Consider the following 21596-nt stretch of genomic DNA (forward strand, 5'->3'; position numbering starts at 1 on the left):
GTGTTCAACCTAAATGTCCATCGACAGATGAATGGATAAAGAAGATGTGGTACATATATACAATGGAATATTACTCAGCCATAAAAAAGAATGAAATAATGCCATCTGCAACAGCATGGGTACAACTAGAGATTATCATACTAAGTGAAGTAAGTCAGAAAGAGAAAGACAAATATCATATGACATCACGTATATGTGGAATCTAAAATATGACATAAATGAACTTATCTACCAAACAGAAACAGACTCACAGACCTAGAGAACAGATTTGTGGTTGCCAAGCGACAGAGGGTTGGGGGAAGGATGGACTGGGAGTTTGGGATTAGCAGATGCAAATTATTTATATAGAGAATGGATAAACAACAAGGTCCTACTGTATAGCACAGGGAACTATATTTAATATCCTGTGATAAACCATAACATAAAGGAACATGAAAAGGAATGTATATTTATCTATAACTGAATCACTTGGCTGTGATTTACACAACATTGTAAATCAACTATACTTCAATAAAGTAAATTTTTAAAAGAGACCGAGGGTGTTCATGGGAATACATATTTGGGGGATAAAAAGGAATAGAGGAGGGAAATAATAGCCGTTTAAATTTGCTTTTTCATTTTAAATAGAGAAATGCAAAAGACAATTTTTATTCTTGTCTTTGATTAGAAAAATAGAAAAAAAAAACACATGAATGAATACAAGTTATTGACCTTCAAAATCTGGAAAAATATAAGAGCAAATCAGTAAAATATAGTCCACTCAAAAAACAAAAGAAGGGAGAAAAAAGCAAGGAAACATTATGCTGAGAAAACATAAAACAATGACAGAGAAAGTGCCAAACATACATACTAACAATATATAAGTGAGTTAGTCTTACTCTTTTGATTAAAAATATGTGCATGTAATGTTCACATGAAATAGACAAAATGACAAGAAATATTAAAAATAAAAGAAGGTAAATATACATTAGGAAAGCATATAGAAAATTAAAAACAGTTGTAGTAATACTCATGAGGGCCAAAGTTGAATTCAATTAAAATAAATTCAATAGAACAAGCTCTCTGTTTACATTACTAAAGGTACAATAAAAACATAATTTAAGTTATTATATTTATGTTCCAAATAAGCACTAATTAGAAGTACAAAAAAATATAGACAATGAAAGATATTGGAAATCAAAGAAAAACTGCCCCAAAATCAATGGCTGAGAATGACATTAACCTACCAACTTTAAATATTTACACATGAATTAGTAAAAAGCAAAAGACAAAAATTTGAATAATCTAATAATGTTGAATTATATATTAAATGGCATATAAATATTTATTGTAGCTTATCATTAACTAATCCACAAAAATGTTCAATTTCTCAAAGCAGAAATTACTTAAGGCTTATTTTCTTAACATAAATTGCTACTTCTATATTTGTAACAAATGCCACATTAAATTAGGATTAAATTAATTATGAATATCAAACATGGAGATAGAATTTTATACAAAACTCAGCCACTCTAAAAATTAATAAATATTCCTTCCTAATAACTATTAGGTTAAAAAGAAAATCAAGACTTCAAATGCAGATCAAATAGTTTTTTAAATAGAATATAAAGGCAGTAAGAAAGGAACTTAGCAATGTTCATTGGATTTTGAAAACCTGAAGCCAAACTTTTAGGCTTAAATATTCCATTATTTAAAAAAATGTAAATAAATTAAAACTTAATTCATGTAATTATAAAAAAATTTAAAAAACCAAAATGAACACCCTGGGAAAGAAGGTAGATTTGAAACATAAGCAAAAAGAAAAGGAAGCAATAAAAGGAAACTTAGACAAAGCTAATTAAGGATATCAAAAGAGGACAAATGATGAAAGAATTCCCACAAAAATATTTCAGTACCAGTTAATTTTTACAGTGTTTTCAAAGTTTGAAACTCTTATGGAACATATAAAAAACAGAGAGGTATGTAATTCAGTTTATTAAGCTAGTGAATACATGATATAAAAATCTAACAAAGATAATCCAAAATAAAAATAACGACTAATATTTAAATAGCATTTATTTTATGCTAGGCATTACACTTTGCTTACACACTACACGTATGCTAATTGAGTTAACATTCAAAATAACAATATGAGGTAGACCCTATTATCTTCCCCGCTTTACAGATGAGGAAACTAAGACACAGAGAAATTTAGTGATTTGCCAAGGTAGCACAGCTGGCAGGTGTCAGAGCCAGGAACAAGTTAACATATGAATCCAGATGAGAAAATCCTTAATAAAATAATCACCAAGCTGAACCCTAAAGTACTGTAAATTAAAAGGACCTTCTGTGATGACCTAGTAGAATTTATTTTGGTAATATAAATACCTCATTTTATTTCACTTTGTTTTATTGTGCTCTGCAGGTATTTTGTTTTTTACACATTGATGGTTTGTGACAACCCTGCATTGAGCACATTTATTGGCACCATTTTTCCCACAGCATCTACTTACTTTGTGTCTCTGTGCCACATTTGGATAATCCTCCCAATATTTCAAACTTTTTCATTATTATTATATTTGTTATGGTGATCTGCAATCAGAGCTTTGATGTTACTATTATAATTGTTTTGGGGCACCATTAACCACACACACATAAAACAGCAAACTTAATCTATAAATGTTGTGTGTGTTCTGACTGCTCACAGACTGGCCATTTCCCATCTCTCTCCCTCTCCTCAGGCCTCCCTGTTCCCTCAAATACAATATTTAAATTAGGCCAATTAATAACTCTACAATGGCCTCTAAGTGCTCAAGTGAAAGGAAAAGTTGCATGTCTCTCACTTTAAATCAAAAGCTAGAAATAATTAAGCTTAGTGAGAAAGGCATGTCAAAAGCCGAAATAAGGTCTAAAGCTAGTCCTCTTTCACCAGTTAGCCAAGTTGTGAATGCAAAGGAAAAGTTCTGAAGGAAACTAGAAGTGCTACTCCAGTGAACACACAAATGTTAAGAAAGTGAAACAGCCTTATTGCTGATATGGAGAAAGTTTTATTGGTCTGGATAGATCAAACCAGCCACAACCTTCCCTTAAGCCAAAGCCTAATCCAAAGCTAGGCCCTAACTGTCTTCAATTCTATAAAGGCTGAGAGAGGTGAGGAAGCTACAGAGAAGTTTGAAGCTAGTAGAAGTTGTTTAATGAGGCTTAAGGAAAGAAGCCGTCTCCATAACATAAGTGTGTCAGGTGAGGCAGCAAGTGCAGCAAGTTATCCAGAAGATCTAACTAAGATAATTCGTGAAGGTGAGGACACTGAACAACAAATTTTCAGTTTAGATGAAACAGGCACCTATTGGAAGAAGATGCCATCTAGGACTTTTATAGCTAGAGAGGAGAAGTCAACACCTGGCTTCAAATCTTCAAAGGACAGGCTGACTCTCTTATTAGGAGCTAACGCAGCTGATGACTTTAAGTTGAAGTCAATGCTCATTTACCATTCCAAAAATCCCAGGGCCCTTAAGAATTATACTAAATCTACTCTACTTGGATGATAGCACAACTGTTTACAAGATGGTTTACTGAATATTTTAAGCCCACTGTTGAGAACTATTGCTCAAAAAAAAGACTCATTTCAAAATATTACTGATCATCTTGACAATGAACCTGGTCACCCAAGAGCTCTGATGGAGATGTATAATGAAATTCATGTTGTTTCCCGACCTGCTAACACAACATCTATTCTGTAGCCCATGGATCAAGAAGTAATTTTGACTTTCAAGTCTTATCATTAAAAATATGTATTTCCTAAGGCTACAGCTGCCATAGACAGTGATTCTGCTGATGGATCTGGGCAAAGTCAACTGAAAACCTTCTGGAAAGGATTCACCATTCTAGATGCCATTAAGAACATTTGAGATTCATGGGAAGAGGCCAAAATATCAACATTAACAGGAGTTGGAAAGGAGTTGATTCCAACCCTCAAGGATAACTTTGAAGGGTTCAACACTTCAGTGCAGAAAGTCACTGCAGATGTGGTGGAAACAGCAAGAGAAATAGAATTAGAAGTGGAGCCTGAAGATGGAACTGGATTGCCACAATCTCATGTTATATTTTAATGAATGAGGAGTTGCCTCTTCTGGATGAGCAAAGAAAGTGATTCCTTGAGATGGATTCTACTCCTGGTGAAGATGCTGTGAAGACTATTGAACTGACAAAGAATTTAAAATATTACATAAACTTAGTTGATAAAGCAGCCACAGGGTTTAAGAAGATTGACTCCAAGTTTGAAAGAAGTTCTACTGTGTGTAAAATACTATCAGATAGCATTACATGCTACAGAGAAATCGTTCATGAAAGGAAGAATCAATCGACGTGGCAAACTTCACTGGTGTCTTATATCAAGAAATTGCCGCAGCCATCCCAGCCCTCAGCAGCCACCACCCTGATCTGTCAGCCGCCATTGACATCAAGGCAAGACCCTCCACCAGCAAAAAATTGCAACTCACTACAGGCTCAGATGATGGTTAGCATTTTTTAGCAAGGAAGTATTTTTTTAATTAAGATACTGTGTTTTTAAACATAATGCTATTACACACTTAAGAGACTACAGTATAGTGTAAACATAACTTTTATATGCACTGGGTAACCAAAAATTAGTGTGACTTGCTTTATTACAGTGGTCTGGAACTGAACTTGCAATATCTCTGAGGTATGCCTGTATCGTTTAACATTAATATATTTATTTTTTTAAATCGTATGTATAAGTCAAATGGAAAAGCCGTTCAATAAAGGTTGCAGAAGCATTCCCCCAAATTAATATTTGTTTCTGATGTTAAAATCTCCAGACCTTGAGACCAAATGCAGAAATACTGCAAGTAATAAACAATGTCTATTAATGTTTGTTTCTGGAAATATTATGAAGTAAATGTCCATAAAGACTTCCTTGTTCAGAACACTTGACTATGCAGGATGAAATTAAAGATAGACAGTTAGCAGAGAGAGATATATATAAAATGGTTGTGCTGTTATGAAATAGAGAAACCCCTTGGAGATCAGAAACTAAAAAAATTACTTTCTAGAGTGGTAAGCCTGTCCTTAAACCAGTGTCTTTCCTGAAGTTGACTAATTCTGATTAACTAGTCTAGAGCATGGAGCATGGTTTTATGGAACAAAAGACAAATTCTAGGTACTACTCAAGTTAGGAGGACATATCAGAGAACTTTACATATAAACTCAAGACTTCTGAAAGGGTAAACTAGAAAATACACAGGTATGTGCACACACAGACACACAGACACACACACAATCATGAAACACACAAGAAAACAAGGCCCTGATAAAGACTTAGCAGAAAACTCAAACTGCAGAATCAAATAGATAGCAGAGAATACTAGTAACAGATACAAATTATAAAATAAACATAGAGCTGTCCTATCTTATCTGTGGTTTCACTTTCTATGGTTTCAGTTAACCTGTGGTCAAACACAGTCAAAAAATATTAAATGGAAAATTCCAGAAAGAGACAATTCATTAGTTTAACACCAAGTACCATTCTGAGTACAGTGATGAAATCTTGCACCCTCCCTCTCTATCCTGCCCAGGATGTGAATCATCCCTTTTTGCAGCATATCTCATCCCACTGGTCACTTAGTAGTCATATTGGTTTTCAGATTGACTGTCAAGGTTTTGCAGTGCCTGCGTTCAAGTAACCCTTATTTTACTTAATAATGGCCCCAAAATATGAGTAGTGATACTGGCAATTCAGATATGCCAAAGAGAAGCCATGAAATGCTTCCTTGAAGTGAAAAGGTGAAATTTTTCAACTTAAGAAAGACAAACTGTATGCTGAGGTTGTTAAGGTCTACCATAAGAACAAATCTTCTATCTATGAAATTGTGAAAAAGGAAAAAGAAATTTGTGATAGTTTTGCTGTTGCACCTCAAATTGTAAAAGTTTTGACCACAGGGCATGATAAGTGTTTGGTTAAGATGAAAATGGCATGGAATTTGTACAAAAAGATATTTTGAGAGAGAAAGACCACATTCACATAACTTTATTATAGTATATTGCTATAACTGTTTTATTTTATTATTAGTTGTTGTTACTCTTGCTGTGTCTAATTTATAAATTAAACTTTATCACAGGTATGTCTGTATAGGAAAAAAACATAGTATATGCAGGGTTTGGTACCATCTACAGTTTCAGGCATCCACTGGGAATCTTGAAACATACCCCCAGGGATAAGGGGGGACTGTATTTAATATGTTTACAAAAACAAAAATAATATTAAATATAGGTGAATTAAAAGAGACTATTAGAAAAACAAAATGCAGTTAGAAACTTTTCTTATAAAATATACCAAAATAAATTTCAGATGGATTAAAGAATTAAGTATCATATAAAGAAATCAAGTGGTCAAGATGAAAGTGGTCAAAGGTACAAACTTCCAGTTATAAGATAAATAAGTACAAGGGATGTAATGTACAACATGATTAATACAATGAACTCTGCTGTATGTTATACATGAAAGTTGTTAACAGAGTAGATCCTAAGAGTTCTCATCACAAGGAAAAATTTTTTCCTTTTTCTTTTATTTTGTATCTATACGAGATGATGAACGTTCACTAAACTTATTGTGGTCATCATTTCATGAAGTATGAAAGTCAAATCATTATACTGAACACCTTAAACAGTGTTGTATGTCAATTATATTTCAATAAAACTGGAAGAATAAAAGGAAATAAAAACTAAAGAAATAAACAATTTATCTAAACTTGGAGTAGATAAGACTTTTAGGATTATAAAGGCATGTAAGAAATGCAATAGAAAAATATTACTATGCATAATAATCTTAGCATAATGTCATTATTATAGCTAAAGTGGGTTTTCTGAATTTTCATAGATTATATAAAAATTTTTAAACTATATACATTAAAAATTCTTATCTATAATAATGAGACACAAAATCTAGAAACTGTTCATAACAAATATGACATACTATTAGAGCTCTTACAAATCTATGGAGGAAAAAAACCCACCTTACACCAAAAAGAAAATTAAGGAAACAGAAAATTCACACACAAAATATTTGGTTTTCTCTAGTAATCAGGTTAATGCCAATGAGATAGTGAACATCATTTCTCACGATCTGGTTATTCATTCTGACTAAGAAATCCAAATCATTAGACTACATCTGAGACTGTTTCCTAAAGAGATCATCAGACTAAACAGGAAGAGAAAAATGTAGCACGGTTATATGTCTAATTATTCAACTCAAGCCCATATTGAATAAAATAGATCTAATTATAATATTACAAATATTGATTATTGCTTTCAATTTAAAATTAGAAAAATTAATTATTGGCCTGGAACCAAATATCTCTAAACAATTTTTGAAAAGGTGAAGATGCAATTGACAGACTTTGTCAAGTAGGTTGAAGATCAGGGGAGCATGTAAGGATGGTCTTTTTCTCAGTTTGTGTAGTATGACCTCAAGGGATAAAGTCCAACTTTAATAAATCAAAAAATAGGAATTTAAACTTTTTATTTAACATGCTAAAAATACCATAGAAGAAAAAAATGATAAAAAGATATGAATGGTAGAAAGAAGGAAGAAGGTGATATGAATGAAATGTTTGTGTTCCAAGATGGACAGTCAATAGGCAATATTTAACGGTGATGAAAAATACTAAGAATATTATTCAGATATCGTTTGAAAGATAAGTTCTTCCAAAAGAACTTAATAGGAAGAAAGGATCAGTGTGATTAAATTTGGAAATGAGACTAGGGGTGAATAAGTTGAAGAGGACACTTTGCTGTTTATTTTATTCCCTTCCCTACTGTTAAAATTTTATTTGACCATGTGTTGTTTTTATAATAATTGAAAAATCACTATTTTGTACAACTGTAACTTATATAATATTGTACATCAACTATACCACAATTTGGAAAAAAGAATTTAGACAGAGCACAGAGGAAAAAAATAATTGAAAAATATTTATATCCAAAAATCTTCATTACAGCATTGGTTAAAATATACAAAATTTAGAAACAATCTTAATATCTATTCAAAGTTGAGTACTGTATTCAGGAGCTAAAACCAGATTTCAGAGAAATGAATGGATATGGGGAAAAATTCATCATGTAAAGTTAACACACAAATGTTAATAATAGTACTATGCTGAATTACCACTGCATTGAATACTGATTTTTCTACTTTTCTATTTTTTCAATCACTTTTTTCAACAACAAAATACCTACCATTTTAAACTCAGGGGATAAAATTAAATTACATTGCTCAAAATAATGTGATTTAGTTGCTACCATAAAAAGATAAGGGACCATAAAATGAAAAGTGACATCAATAATTCACCATTTGAGTTTTTAAATAATCATTTTTTAATCTTTTAAGATTTAAGACTGTAAGGCTTAAACAGATAATCAAATAGTTTTGTAAAGAAAGCAGGTAAGCTAAACTGTGCCAAAGAAATATTGCCAGTCTTTTAAATAGAAGGTCTTTCGGGGAAAAAGCCTATAGCATAGCCATGATTTATTTTAGTCTTTCCACAGAAGAGAAGAATCCAGTCTTAGAAATATAAAGAAACAGTTCCAGATATATTCTATGAATTTTCTACTTTGGCAAGCAACTTTCCTGGAAGTAGCTCCTAAACATTTTACATCAAAGAGTTAATTTGGCATTTGATTCCTTAACATTTGGAGTTCATCATGAATTTCAATCCTCAAAGAAGGTTTTGTCTTAAATTAACGTCAGCCTCTTTCCCTTCATTAACTCATTCCTACTGCCTTTTACAGCCCTTTATGTAGACTTCTCGCTTTCTGTATTATTAACTACATCTCAGTCTGTGATCTCATCTATTTGCTCTTCCCATTGTAGCACACACATCCCTCAATGAACACTGTCATTTCACCCTAGAAATCATACATGCTACAAAGCAATATAATAAATAACAAGACATCAAAAAATTACATACACCACAGATTTATAATTGACTAGAAGATATATATAGATAGATATGTAAATATGTATATATGTGTGTATATATATATACACATGTATACTAATGCAAAACAAATGATTCAACTCTTCTTGCTTTCAAAGTATAATTAAACATAAACATAATTATTGAGATGAATTAAAAACTACTTCCTGTAGGGGACATTGATAGCTATAAGAATAAATTTACACTGAGCCCACGTGCTCTGGGGCCCACGTGCCACAACTACTGAGCCTGGATGCTTCAACTACTGAAGCCTGCGCACCTAGAGCCTGTGCTCCGCAACAGAAGCCACCGCAATGAGAAGCCTGTGCACCACAACAAATAGCCCCACTCACTGCAACTAGAGAAAAAAGCCCGCACGCAGCAACAAAGACCCAACGTAGCCAAAAAAAAAAGAAAAAATTTATTACATGAATGAAATTTACTGCAACATGTTCTTCTGAAAATAATCACACTTGGCTTTAGTTGTCCTTTCATCAGAACAACGGCCTTCTACTATAGCTCTCACCTCGTTGAGCACGTTTTTCATCCTTGACACAGACTTCATTTAAGGAACCAACTGGGTCACAATGGCATGGCTGGCATGGTCTTGGATAATTTGGAGATATCTAACAAAAACATTAAAATTCTGTTTTAAAAACACTAAATTTTTCAATCAGCAAGCCTTTAAAGCAAATTTTAATAATAAATAATAATAAATTATATTTAGAATATGATAATATAAGAAATTTTCTTTATTATATGATTGCATTTTCTAAAATCCGTTTCATCTAAGTGGATACACAGAAATAAAGAGGATAGTATAATAAACTACTAAATATTTGTTACCTAGATTCAACAATTATCAAGATTTTGCTATATGATTCATCACGTTTTATTCTTTGCTGAAGTTTTTAAAGAAAATCCCAAATAAAGAGTCTTTTAATCCCTACACATTTCAGTATGCATCTCTTTCTTTTATAATCACAGTATCATTATTATTACAAACAAAAAGAACAATGTTTGCTTATATAGAGAACATTAGAATATTAGAGAAATATACATTCCATAATAAAATCTTCCTTACTATTTTATTACAACATAGTTCAAAATTAGTAATTTTTCCCCAAATTAATTTTTCAAAAACTTTTTACATTGATCGTGATATAGCTAATTAAATAGAAATTTATATTTGGTGCTTGAAAAAGATGTTAAATATTTACGTTAAAAATTTGACTTTCTCATGAGGCAGCATAATCTGGGGGGAAACAATGTAGGCTCTGTAATTAGGAAGACTTGAGCTCATATCCCACTGTGTCCACTTACTGGCTATGTGGCCTCCTGCAATTTATTTACTTCCTGATAATATGAGGATAATAGTAGAAACTTTAGTGATGTTATTAAATTAAAATTAAGAGGAATAACATATAAAGCATCTCATAAGATTCCTCACATACATTAAATACACAATACAACTAGTAGTTTTTAATGTTAGAATATTTTAATTAAACACACCTAGACCGGGCTAATGTACCAAATATACAACATTTATTTTCAAGATGCAATAGGATAAGAACAAAAAAAAACCAAAAACAAATTCTTTGCCTAGGAAATACTAAAATACTCTGAATATATATGAAAAATTGTGTATATAAGTATATATATATGTTTCTCCCATAAAATACAGTTTTATATATGTATATATCTAGGTTTAATTGATAAATGAAAACCTGTTCGCTAATATAAGTCAAAGTTTCACAAGTAGAGAAATATTTACATGTCTGATAGAATTCAATCAACTATATCCACAGATCAGTTTCAAAATCATCATTTGTTTAAGACCCATTCATTCACTTCCTATTATGAAGTAAGGACTGTGCAAAGCACAGATAAGGCCTGATTTCTGCCTTAAAGAAGCTTACAGGAATAGCAGACTTGAAAGACATTGATTAAATAGAATGTGCAAAGTGATAAAATAGACACACAAGCAGAGCGTTCTGGGGCAAAAGAAGAGAGAGTAATAACACAATGAAGTCAAGCAATGCTTCACAGAAAAAGGGACGTTTAGACTGGAGCTTGAAGTATGAGTAGCAATTTGAGAGTGGAATTGGGAGAAGGGCTTTCTAACCAATAGATGAAAAAAACCAAAACAAAACTCTCTGTGTGCATACAGCAATAAATTTCCTTAGGATAAATTCTTAGCTCTTATAAATATGATTTAAGATTCCAATGATGAGCCACATTTAGACACACATGGTCCAATTCTGAGATTGGAAAATTTTTTCTGTAAATAAAATTGTAGGCTTTGTAAGGCACATAAGGTTTGCTTCTTCTCTTCCTCCTCCTTCTCTCCTCCTCCTCTTTCACCTAGTTCTTGTGCATCTTGTTCTTCTTTTTCTTTTTCTTAATTTTTTTGTTGTTCTTTTCATTTTCGTTCCATCTCCTTTCCCTTCCTCTCCTTTTTCTCCTCCCCTCCTTCTCCTCCGCCTCTTTCTTTTTTTTCTTTTAACAAACTTTTACAAATGTAAAACAAAAATTATTTGTTTGCAGGCCATATAGATATAGGCCATGGGCCAAATTTGATCTAGAGGTCATAGTTTGCCAATACATGTTTTGGCTGCTAAAAGGCAAATAAAAAGAGGATATTTTGAAACCAGTCAGAGAATTAAAGACACATTATATATAGAAGAAAAAAAATGCAAATGATGGCTGCCTTCTCATTAGAATAAGTGAAATCCAGAAAATACCGTAGCTTTATTGTTTTAATAAATTTATTTATTTATTTATTTTTTTGTGTGTTGGGTCTCCATTGCTGCATGCAGGCTTTTCTCTAGTCGTGGTGAGCAGGGGCTACTCTTCCTTGTGGTGCGCAGGCTTCTCATTGCGGTGGCTTCTCTTGTTGCAGAGCACGGGCTCTAGGCATGTGGGCTTCAGTAGTTGTGGCTCACGGGCTTAGTAGCTCCGAGGCCTGTGGGATCTTCCCAGCCCAGACTCAGTATTGTTAAAGTGTTAGTTCTCTCCATATTTGCATTTAGATTCTATAGAACAATCCCAACTAATATTTCTGTCATTGAGAAGTTGATTCTAAAATTTGTATGGAAATGTAAAGAAACTAGTATAGCCAAAACAATCTTCAAAAGGAAGAATAAAGTTAGTGCACATATGTCTCTGAATTCTAGTTTTATTAAAGCTAAAGTCATCAAGATAGTGTGCCATTACCACAAAGATGGACAAATAAGTCCATGGAACAGAACTGGGGCTCCAGATGTTGACCCAAAAGATCAACTGATTTTCAAAAAATGCCTCAAAACAATTTAAAAGAGAAAAAGAAAGTATTTTTCCAAAAGTGGTGCTGGAACAACAGATGAACCACATAGATCTCAATCATTATTTCATACCCTACACAAAGATTAACTTGAGATGGGCCATAGCCCTAAAAGTTAAAATTATAACATTTCTAGAATAAAAAAGAACAATTTCTTGACTTGAAGAAATACTTCACAAGAGAAAATATAGGAATAGCCAATAAACACTTAAAATAAGAATTTAATCCATGGGATCTGCTGTAAATTCATAATAGAAGATCTGCTGTAGCACTAAGCATTGATGGGAACGACTTAGTGATTTCCTAGTACCCACTTGCCATACCTACTACACCCACATCCACTAGAATGGCTAATTCAAAAAGATAGTCAAGACCAAATAATAGAGATAATATGGAAGAACTAGAATTTACATACATTTCTGGTGAACATGTAAAACAGTATTACTAACTTGACAAAATGTTGGCAGTATCTTATAAAGTCAAACATGTATCTATCCTATGAAACAAGTACTCTACTCCTAGGTATTTACACAAGGTTAATAACACATGCCCACAAAAAGACTCATATAAAATTGTTTTATAGGAGCTAACCAAAAACTGGAAATGACCCAAATATCCACCAACAGGAGAATGGATTAAAAATTAAGATATGTTCATGCAAAGGACTACTCCTTAGCAATATTTTTTTAAAAAGAAATAACTACTGATGTGTACAACATGAATAAATCTTAACATGTTAAATTGAGTGAAAGGAAGACCAAAAATTTTATGTACTTTATGATTTCATTTTTGGGAAATTCACTAAGAGGCAAAACTAATTTATGCTCTAAAAATCAGAACAGAGTTTGCCTAGGGGTGGTGATTGACTGGAATGAGGCACAATGGGACTTTCTGGAGAGATGGAAATATTTTATATCACATCCTGAAAGATTTATACAGTTTCTACTATGAAATATTTCTAGTCACCTTTGAGAATTTGAAGTCCAGCTATTTAGAGAAGCTATCAAAATTATTTTTCCCTATAATACATCTCTGTCTGAAAAAGCCAAAATAACACTTAATGAAAGAAAAAGCATACTTTACCCCTTTGGGTCTGAAGAAACCATCAATGCATGTCTCACAATTTATACCAGCAGTGTTTCGAGTACAATTAATGCACACACCCCCTCCAATGTACTTTCCATGTATATTTAAACTCAGATTTCTTCTGGCAACATTTTCATCATAATAGCATTCTTCAGCTTTCCCATGACAATTGCAGGCTGCATTAGGGAAAAATAAATTTATAAACATTAATTTCAGATTTCAGATATATTTAAAAGTAATATTTTGTTACATAAGAGATTTTTATACCATATGGAAAATTATATTACATTATATATATATATATATAATCAATACAAAGGTATCTAGAAAGTACTTGGATTTATTAGAGATATTAATAAATTTGCATGTTTTAATGGAACTTGAAATAGTTAAAACATAAATTAAGCTGAAGCATATGAAATTGCCAATATTTGACTGATTTTATCTTATAAAACTGATATTTCATATAATTCACCCTACAATTTCCTATTATGACAAACAAATTACTGAAGTATGGTACTGAATGATTAACATCCATGTAATCTGTAATGAATAATTATTCTATGTGAACCTCTGTGTTAGATACTACAGGTAAAAAGGATGCTTAGTATATACATTTGACCCTTGAATAATGCAGGAGTTAAGGGCACCAATCCTCTGCGCAATGGAAAATTAGAGTATAACTTTGCAGTCAGCCCTCTCTGTCCTTGGTTTCTCATCCCCCAATTCAACCAACCACGGATTGTGTAGTACTGTAGCACTGTTGTCTGCATTTAGTGAAAGAAATCCGCCTATAAATGGACCGCTGCAGTTCAAATCCATGTTGTTCAAGAGTCAAATGTTATTCCTTTCTTTTTTTTTTTTTTTTTTTTTTTTTAATGCTTTATTTTGTCCTCCTTTATTTATTTATTTTTTTTTTCCACACACACACACTGTATTTTATTTTTACAAGAGATAGATAGACTGACACCAAGCATTGTACATGGATGACCACAACAAAAGCAACAATGATTGCAATTACCAAACATGAAACACACTTATACTATGTCATAATATTGACATTCAGTCCAGTAATCCTCCACTGTAACAGCTCCTTTACTTTGCAGTGAAAATTGATTTGTATATTCTTTTCCTCTGAGTCCTTGTGGGATTTTTTTTTTTAATTCAGACAGAAAGTCACAAAAATTATACTCATCCTCATCAGTTCACTCAGTCCCATGTAATTAATTTCTTTTTTTTCATCTTGATCTTTTGTTAGCACTTTTATGAGTTCATCAGTTTTTCATTTGAGTTCTGAAAATGCTTATTCATTCAGTTCAGCAGTACAGTCAGTTACCAGAAACCTGTACTTGTCAGAGTCTTTTCCATGAATTTCTTGAAGATGAAACTCTTTTATAGGAACATATTTGCAAAATCATCAGAGTACACCCAGAACTGTCTGTAAATGACAAAAGACTTAAAAATGACCATGGTTAAAGATTTGATGAAAGTTCATAATAATGCAGTTGACAAGAAAATTAGTTATTTCTGAGATATACATTTTAAAGTAATAACTAGGATTATTACTTATAACATTATACCAGAACATATAAGATTTTTAGACGTTTCCTGTAATGTCTGAAACATTTATATTAACATATTTCCATACATATTTCCATACAAATACAAATATAAGATTTTTAGAAATTTCATGTAATGTCTGAAACATTTATATTAACATATTTCCATACATATTTCCATACAAATACAAATATAAGATTTTTAGAAATTTCATGTAATGTCTGAAACATTTATATTAACATATTTCCATACATATTTCCATACAAATACAAATATAAGATTTTTAGAAATTTCATGTAATGTCTGAAACATTTATATTAACATATTTCCATACATATTTCCATACAAATACAAATATAAGATTTTTAGAAATTTCATGTAATGTCTGAAACATTTATATTAACATATTTCCATACATATTTCCATACAAATACAAATATAAGATTTTTAGAAATTTCATGTAATGTCTGAAACATTTATATTAACATATTTCCATACATATTTCCATACAAATACAAATATAAGATTTTTAGAAATTTCATGTAATGTCTGAAACATTTATATTAACATATTTCCATACAAATAACCCAATGAAAGTTTAGTATTAGTTGTTTTGTTTGTTTTTTTATACTGCAGGTTCTTATTAGGCATCAGTTTTATACACATCAGTGTATACATGTCAATCCCAATCGCCCAATTCAGCACATCACCATCCCCACCTCATCGCAGTTTTCCCCCCTTGGTGTCCATATGTCCATTCTCTACATCTGTGTCTCAACTTCTGCCCTGCAAACTGGCTCATCTGTACCATTTTTCTACGTTCCACATACATGCATTAACATACGATATTTGTTTTTCTCTTTCTGACTTACTTCACTCTGTATGACAGTCTCTAGATCCATCCACTTCTCAACAAATGACTCAATTTCGTTCCTTTTTATGGCTGAATAATATTCCATCGTATATATGTACCACAACTTCTTTATCCATTCGTCTGTTGATGGGCATTTAGGTTGCTTCCATGACCTGGCTATTGTAAATAGTGCTGCAATGAACATTCGGGTGCACGTGTCTTTTTGAATTACGGTTTTCTCTGGGTATATGCCCAGTAGTGGGATTGCTGGGTCATATGGTAATTCTATTTTTAGTTTTTTAAGGAACCTCCATATTGTTCTCCATAGTGGCTGTATCAATTTACATTCCCACCAACAGTGCAAGAGGGTTCCCTTTTCTCCACACCCTCTCCAGCATTTGTTGTTTGTAGATTTTCTGATGATGCCCATTCTAACAGGAGTGAGGTGATACCTCATTGTAGTTTTGATTTGCATTTCTCTAATAATTAGTGATGTTGAGCATCTTTTCATGTGCTTCGTGGCCGTCTGTATGTCTTCTTTGGAGAAATGTCTATTTAGGTCTTCTGCCCATTTTTGGATTGGGGTGTTTGTTTCTTTGATATTGAGCTGAATGAGCTGTTTATATATTTTGGAGATTAATCCTTTGTCCGTTGATTCATTTGCAAATATTTTCTCCCATTCTGAGGGTTGTCTTTTCGTCTTGTTTATGGTTTCCTTTGCTGTGCAAAAGCTTTGAAGTTTCATTAGGTCCCACTTGTTTATTTTTGTTTTTATTTCCATTACTCTAGGAGGTGGATCGAAAAAGATCTTGCTGTGATTTATGTCAAAGAGTGTTCTTCCTATGTTTTCCTCTAAGAGTTTTATAGTGTCCAGTCTTATATTTAGGTCTCTAATCCATTTTGAGTTTATTTTTGTGTATGGTGTTAGGGAGTATTCTAATTTCATTCTTTTACATGTGGCTGTCCAGTTTTCCCAGCACCACTTATTGAAGAGACTGTCTTTTCTCCATTGTATATCTTTGCCTCCTTTGTCATAGATTAGTTGACCATAGGTGCGTGGGTTAATCTCTGGGCTTTCTATCTTGTTCCATTGATCTATGTTTCTGTTTTTGTGCCAGTATGTTATTCCTTTCTTTTACTACTAATCATAACTAAAACTTACGGATTTTTTTTATATGCCACATTCTGTTCTAAATGTTTTATATTTATTACCACTGATTTTAATTCTCAAATAGTTTTGTGACTTACGGACTCCATTAACCTCTTTTCATATATTAGGAACCTCAAGCAAAGAGAAGTGAAGTAACTAGTAAAAGTTCACCAAATCAGTATTGTAAGCCAAACTCTGAAGTCAGGCTCCAGAGTCTGCAGGGCTAACCACTACCACAATCCCTTCAAGTTATCTGATAAGAAAAAGCTGTACGATAAGTGCCAAGGTATCAGGACAAGATGAGAGCTGGTTTGCTCAGTGGTGAGATCACGCTATTTTGTGCCAGTCTTGGATTTGGGTGTCCTCTTCACTCCTTAGTAGTCCTGTGAGGTAGGGAACTTCATTTACTAAGGCTCAGTTTCCATATAAAACATGAAGCGGAGAACCAGGGAGAAGATGGCGGAAGAGTAAGACGCGGAGATCACATTCCTTCCCACAGATACAGTAGAAATACATCTACACGTGGAACTGCTCCTACAGAACACCCACTGAACGCTGGCAGAAAACGTCCGACCTCCAAAAAGGCAAGAAACTCCCCCCGTACTTGGGTAGGGCAAAAGAAAAAAGAAATAACAGAGACAAAAGAATAGGGACGGCACCTGCACCAGTGGGAGGGAGCCGTGAAGGAGGAAAGGTTTCCACGCACTAGGAGCCCCTTCGCGGGCGGAGACTGCGGGGGGCGGAGGGGGGAAGCTTCAGAGCCACGGAGGAGAGCGCAGCCACAGAGGTGCGGAGGGCAAAGCGGAGAGGTTCCCGCACAGAGGCTCGGCGCCGAGCAGCACTCACCAGCCCGAGAGGCTTGTCTGCTCCCCCGCCGGGGCGGGCGGGGCTGGGAGCTGAGGCTCGGGCTTCGGTCGGATCGCAGGGAGAGGACTGGGACTGGTGGCGTGAACACAGCCTGAAGGGGTTAGCGCACCACAGCTAGCCCGGAGGGAGTCCGGGAAAAAGTCTGCAGCTGCTGAAGAGGCAAGAGACTTTTTCTTGCCTCTTTGTTTCGCGGCGGGCAAGGAGAGGGGATTCAGAGCGCCGCCTAAACGAACTCCAGAAAAGGGCGCGAGCCGCGGCTATCAGTGCAGATCCCACAGCAACAGGGGCGCAGAGGGAAAATCGGAGAGACTCCTGCACAGAGGCTCGGCGCCGAGCAGCACTCACCAGCCCGAGAGGCTTGTCTGCTCCCCCGCCGGGGCGGGCGGGGCTGGGAGCTGAGGCTCGGGCTGCGGTCGGATCGCAGGGAGAGGACTGGGGCTGGCTGCGTGAACACAGCCTGAAGGGGTTGGCGCACCACAGCTAGCCGGGAGGGAGACCGGGAAAAGGTCTGCAGCTGCCGAAGAGGCAAGAGACTTTTTCTTGCCTCTTTGTTTCGCTGCGCGCAAGGAGAGGGGATTCAGAGCGCCGCCTAAACGAGCTCCAGAGAAGGGCGCGAGCCACGGCGATCAGCGCGGACCCCAGAGACGGGCGTGAGACGCTGGGGCTGCTGCTGCCGCCTCCAAAAAGCCTGTGTGTGAACACAGGTCACTCTCCACACCTCCCCTCCCGGGAGCCTGTGCAGCCCGCCACTGCCGGGGTCCCGGGATCCGGGGACAACATCCCCGGGAGAACGCACTGCGCGCCTCGAGCTGGTGCAACGTCACGCCAGCCTCGGCCGCCGCAGGCTCGTCCCGCCTCCTCCGTACCGCTCCCTCCCCGCGGCCTGGGTGAGCCAGAGCCCCCGAAGCAGCTGCTCCTTTAACCCCGTCCTGTCTGGGCGGGGAACAGACGCCCTCAGGCGACCTACACACAGAGGCGGGTCCAAATCCAAAGCTGAACCCCAGGAGCTGTGCGAACAGGGAAGAGAAGGGGAAATCTCTCCCAGCAGCCTCAGAAGCAGCGGATTAAAACTCCACAAACAACTTGATGTGCCTGCATCTGCTGAATACCTGAATAGACAACGAATCATCCCAAATTCAGGAGGTGGACTCTGGGAGCAGGAGATATTAATTTTTCCCCTTTTCCTTTTTTTTGTGAGTGTATATGTATATGCTTCTGGGTGAGATTTTGTCTGTATAGCTTTGCTTTACAATAGCTTTATTTTACTTCACTATATTATAGCCTCTTTCTTTCTTTCTTTCTATTTTTTCTCCCTTTTACTCTGAGCCGTGTGGACGAAAGGCTCTTGGTGCTCCAGCCAGGCATCAGGGCCGTGCCTCTGAGGTGGGAGAGCCAACTTCAGAACACTGGTCCACAAGAGAGCTCCCAGCTCCACGTAATACCAAACGGCAAAAATCTCCCAGAGATCTCCATCTCAACATCAAGACCCAACTTCACTCAACGACCAGCAAGCTACAGTGCTGGACACCCTATGCCAAACAACTAGCTAGACAGGAACACAACCCCATCCATTAGCAGAGAGGCTGCCTAAAATCAAAATAAGGCCACAGACACCCCAAAATACACCACCAGACGTGGACGTGCCCACCAGAAAGACAAGATCTAGCCTCATCCACCAGAACTCAGGCACTAGTTCCCTCCACCAGGAAGCCTACACAACCCACTGAACCAACCTTAGCCACTGGGGACAGATACCAAAAACAACGGGAACTACGAACCCGCAGCCTGTGAAAAGGAGACCCCAAACACAGTAAGATAGGCAAAATGAGACGACAGAAAAACACACAGCAGATGAAGGAGCAGGCTCAAAACACACTGGACTTAACAAATGAAGAGGAAATAGGTAGTCTACCTGAAAAAGAATTCAGAATAATGATAGTAAGGATGATCCAAAATCTTGGAAATAGAATAGACAAAATGCAAGAAACATTTAACAAGGATGTAGAAGAACTAAAGAGGAACCAAGCAATGATGAAAAACACAATAAATGAAATTAAAAATACTCTAGATGGGATCAACAGTAGAATAACTGAGGCAGAAGAAAGGATAAGTGACCTGGAAGATAAAATGGTGGAAATAACTACTACAGAGCAGGATAAAGAAAAAAGAATGAAAAGAACTGAGGACAGTCTCAGGGACCTCTGGGACAACATTAAACGTGCCAACATTCGAATTATAGGGGTCCCAGAAGAAGAAGAGAAAAAGAAAGGGACTGAGAAAATATTTGAAGAGATTATAGTTGAAAACTTCCCTAATATGGGAAAGGAAATAGTTAATCAAGTCCTGGAAGCACAGAGAGTCCCATACAGGATAAACCCAAGGAGGAACACGCCAAGACACATATTAATCAAACTGTCAAAAATTAAATATAAGGAAAACATATTAAAGGCAGCAAGGGAAAAAAAACAAATAACACACAAGGGAATGCCCATAAGGTTAACATCTGATCTCTCAGCAGAAACTCTGCAAGCCAGAAGGGAGTGGCAGGATATACTTAAAGTCATGAAGGAGAAAAACCTACAACCAAGATTACTCTACCCAGCAAGGATCTCATTCAGATTCGATGGAGAAATTAAAACCTTTACAGACAAGCAAAAGCTGAGAGAGTTCAGCACCACCAAACCAGCTTTACAACAAATGCTAAAGGAACTTCTCTAGGCAAGAAACACAAGAGAAGGAAAACACCTGCAATAACAAACCCAATACATTTAAGAAAATGGGAATAGGAACATACATATCGATAATTACCTTGAATGTAAATGGATTAAATGCTCCCACCAAAAGACACAGGCTGGCTGAATGGATACAAAAACAAGACCCATACATATGTTGTCTACAAGAGACCCACTTCAGACCTAGGGACACATACAGACTGAAAGTGAGGGGATGGAAAAAGATATTCCATGCAAATGGAAATCAAAAGAAAGCTGGAGTAGCAATTCTCATATCAGACAAAATAGACTTTAAAATAAAGACTATTACAAGAGACAAAGAAGGACACTATATAATGATCAAGGGATCGATCCAAGAGGAAGGTATAACAATTGTAAATATTTATGCACCCAACATAGGAGCACCTCAATACATAAGGCAAATACTAACAGCCATAAAAGGGGAAATTGACAGCAACACAATCATAGTAGGGGACTTTAACACCCCACTTTCACCAATGGACAGATCATCCAAAATGAAGATAAATAAGGAAACACAAGCTTTAAATGATACATTAAACAAGATGGACTTAATTGATATTTATAGGACATTCCACCCAAAAACAACAGAATACACATTTTTCTCAAGTGCTCATGGAACATTCTCCAGGATAGATCATATCTTGGGTCACAAATCAAGCCTAGGTCAATTTAAGAAAATTGAAATCGTATCAAGTATCTTTTCCGACCACAACGCTATGAGACTAGATATCAATTACAGGAAAAGATCTGTAAAAAATACAAACACATGGAAGCTACACAATACATTACTTAATAACGAAGTGATTACTGAAGAAATCAAAGGGGAAATCAAAAAATACCTAGAAACAAATGACAATGGAGACACGACGACCCAAAACCTATGGGACACAGCAAAAGCAGTGCTAAGAGGGAAGTTTATAGCAATACAAGCCTACCTCAAGAAACAGGAAACATCTCGAATAAACAACCTAACCTTGCACCTAAAGCAATTAGAGAAAGAAGAACAAAAAAACCCCAAAGCCAGCAGAAGGAA

General features: G+C 35.5%; 1 protein-coding gene across 1 annotated transcript in view; it reads right to left on the reverse strand.

Annotated features, from left to right (window-relative positions):
• LAMA2 (laminin subunit alpha 2) overlaps positions 1-21596 on the reverse strand; it is a 646015-nt gene that overhangs the window by 315639 nt on the left and 308780 nt on the right. The window contains exons 8-9 of the mRNA XM_007190832.3: positions 13378-13556; positions 9499-9598 (exon numbers count right to left, since the gene is read on the reverse strand). Coding sequence (XP_007190894.2) covers positions 9499-9598; positions 13378-13556 — 279 coding nt within the window. The remainder of the gene's footprint in view (positions 1-9498; positions 9599-13377; positions 13557-21596) is intronic.

Source organism: Balaenoptera acutorostrata, chromosome 14, assembly GCF_949987535.1.
Source record: "Balaenoptera acutorostrata chromosome 14, mBalAcu1.1, whole genome shotgun sequence".
Taxonomy (NCBI): domain Eukaryota; kingdom Metazoa; phylum Chordata; class Mammalia; order Artiodactyla; family Balaenopteridae; genus Balaenoptera; species Balaenoptera acutorostrata.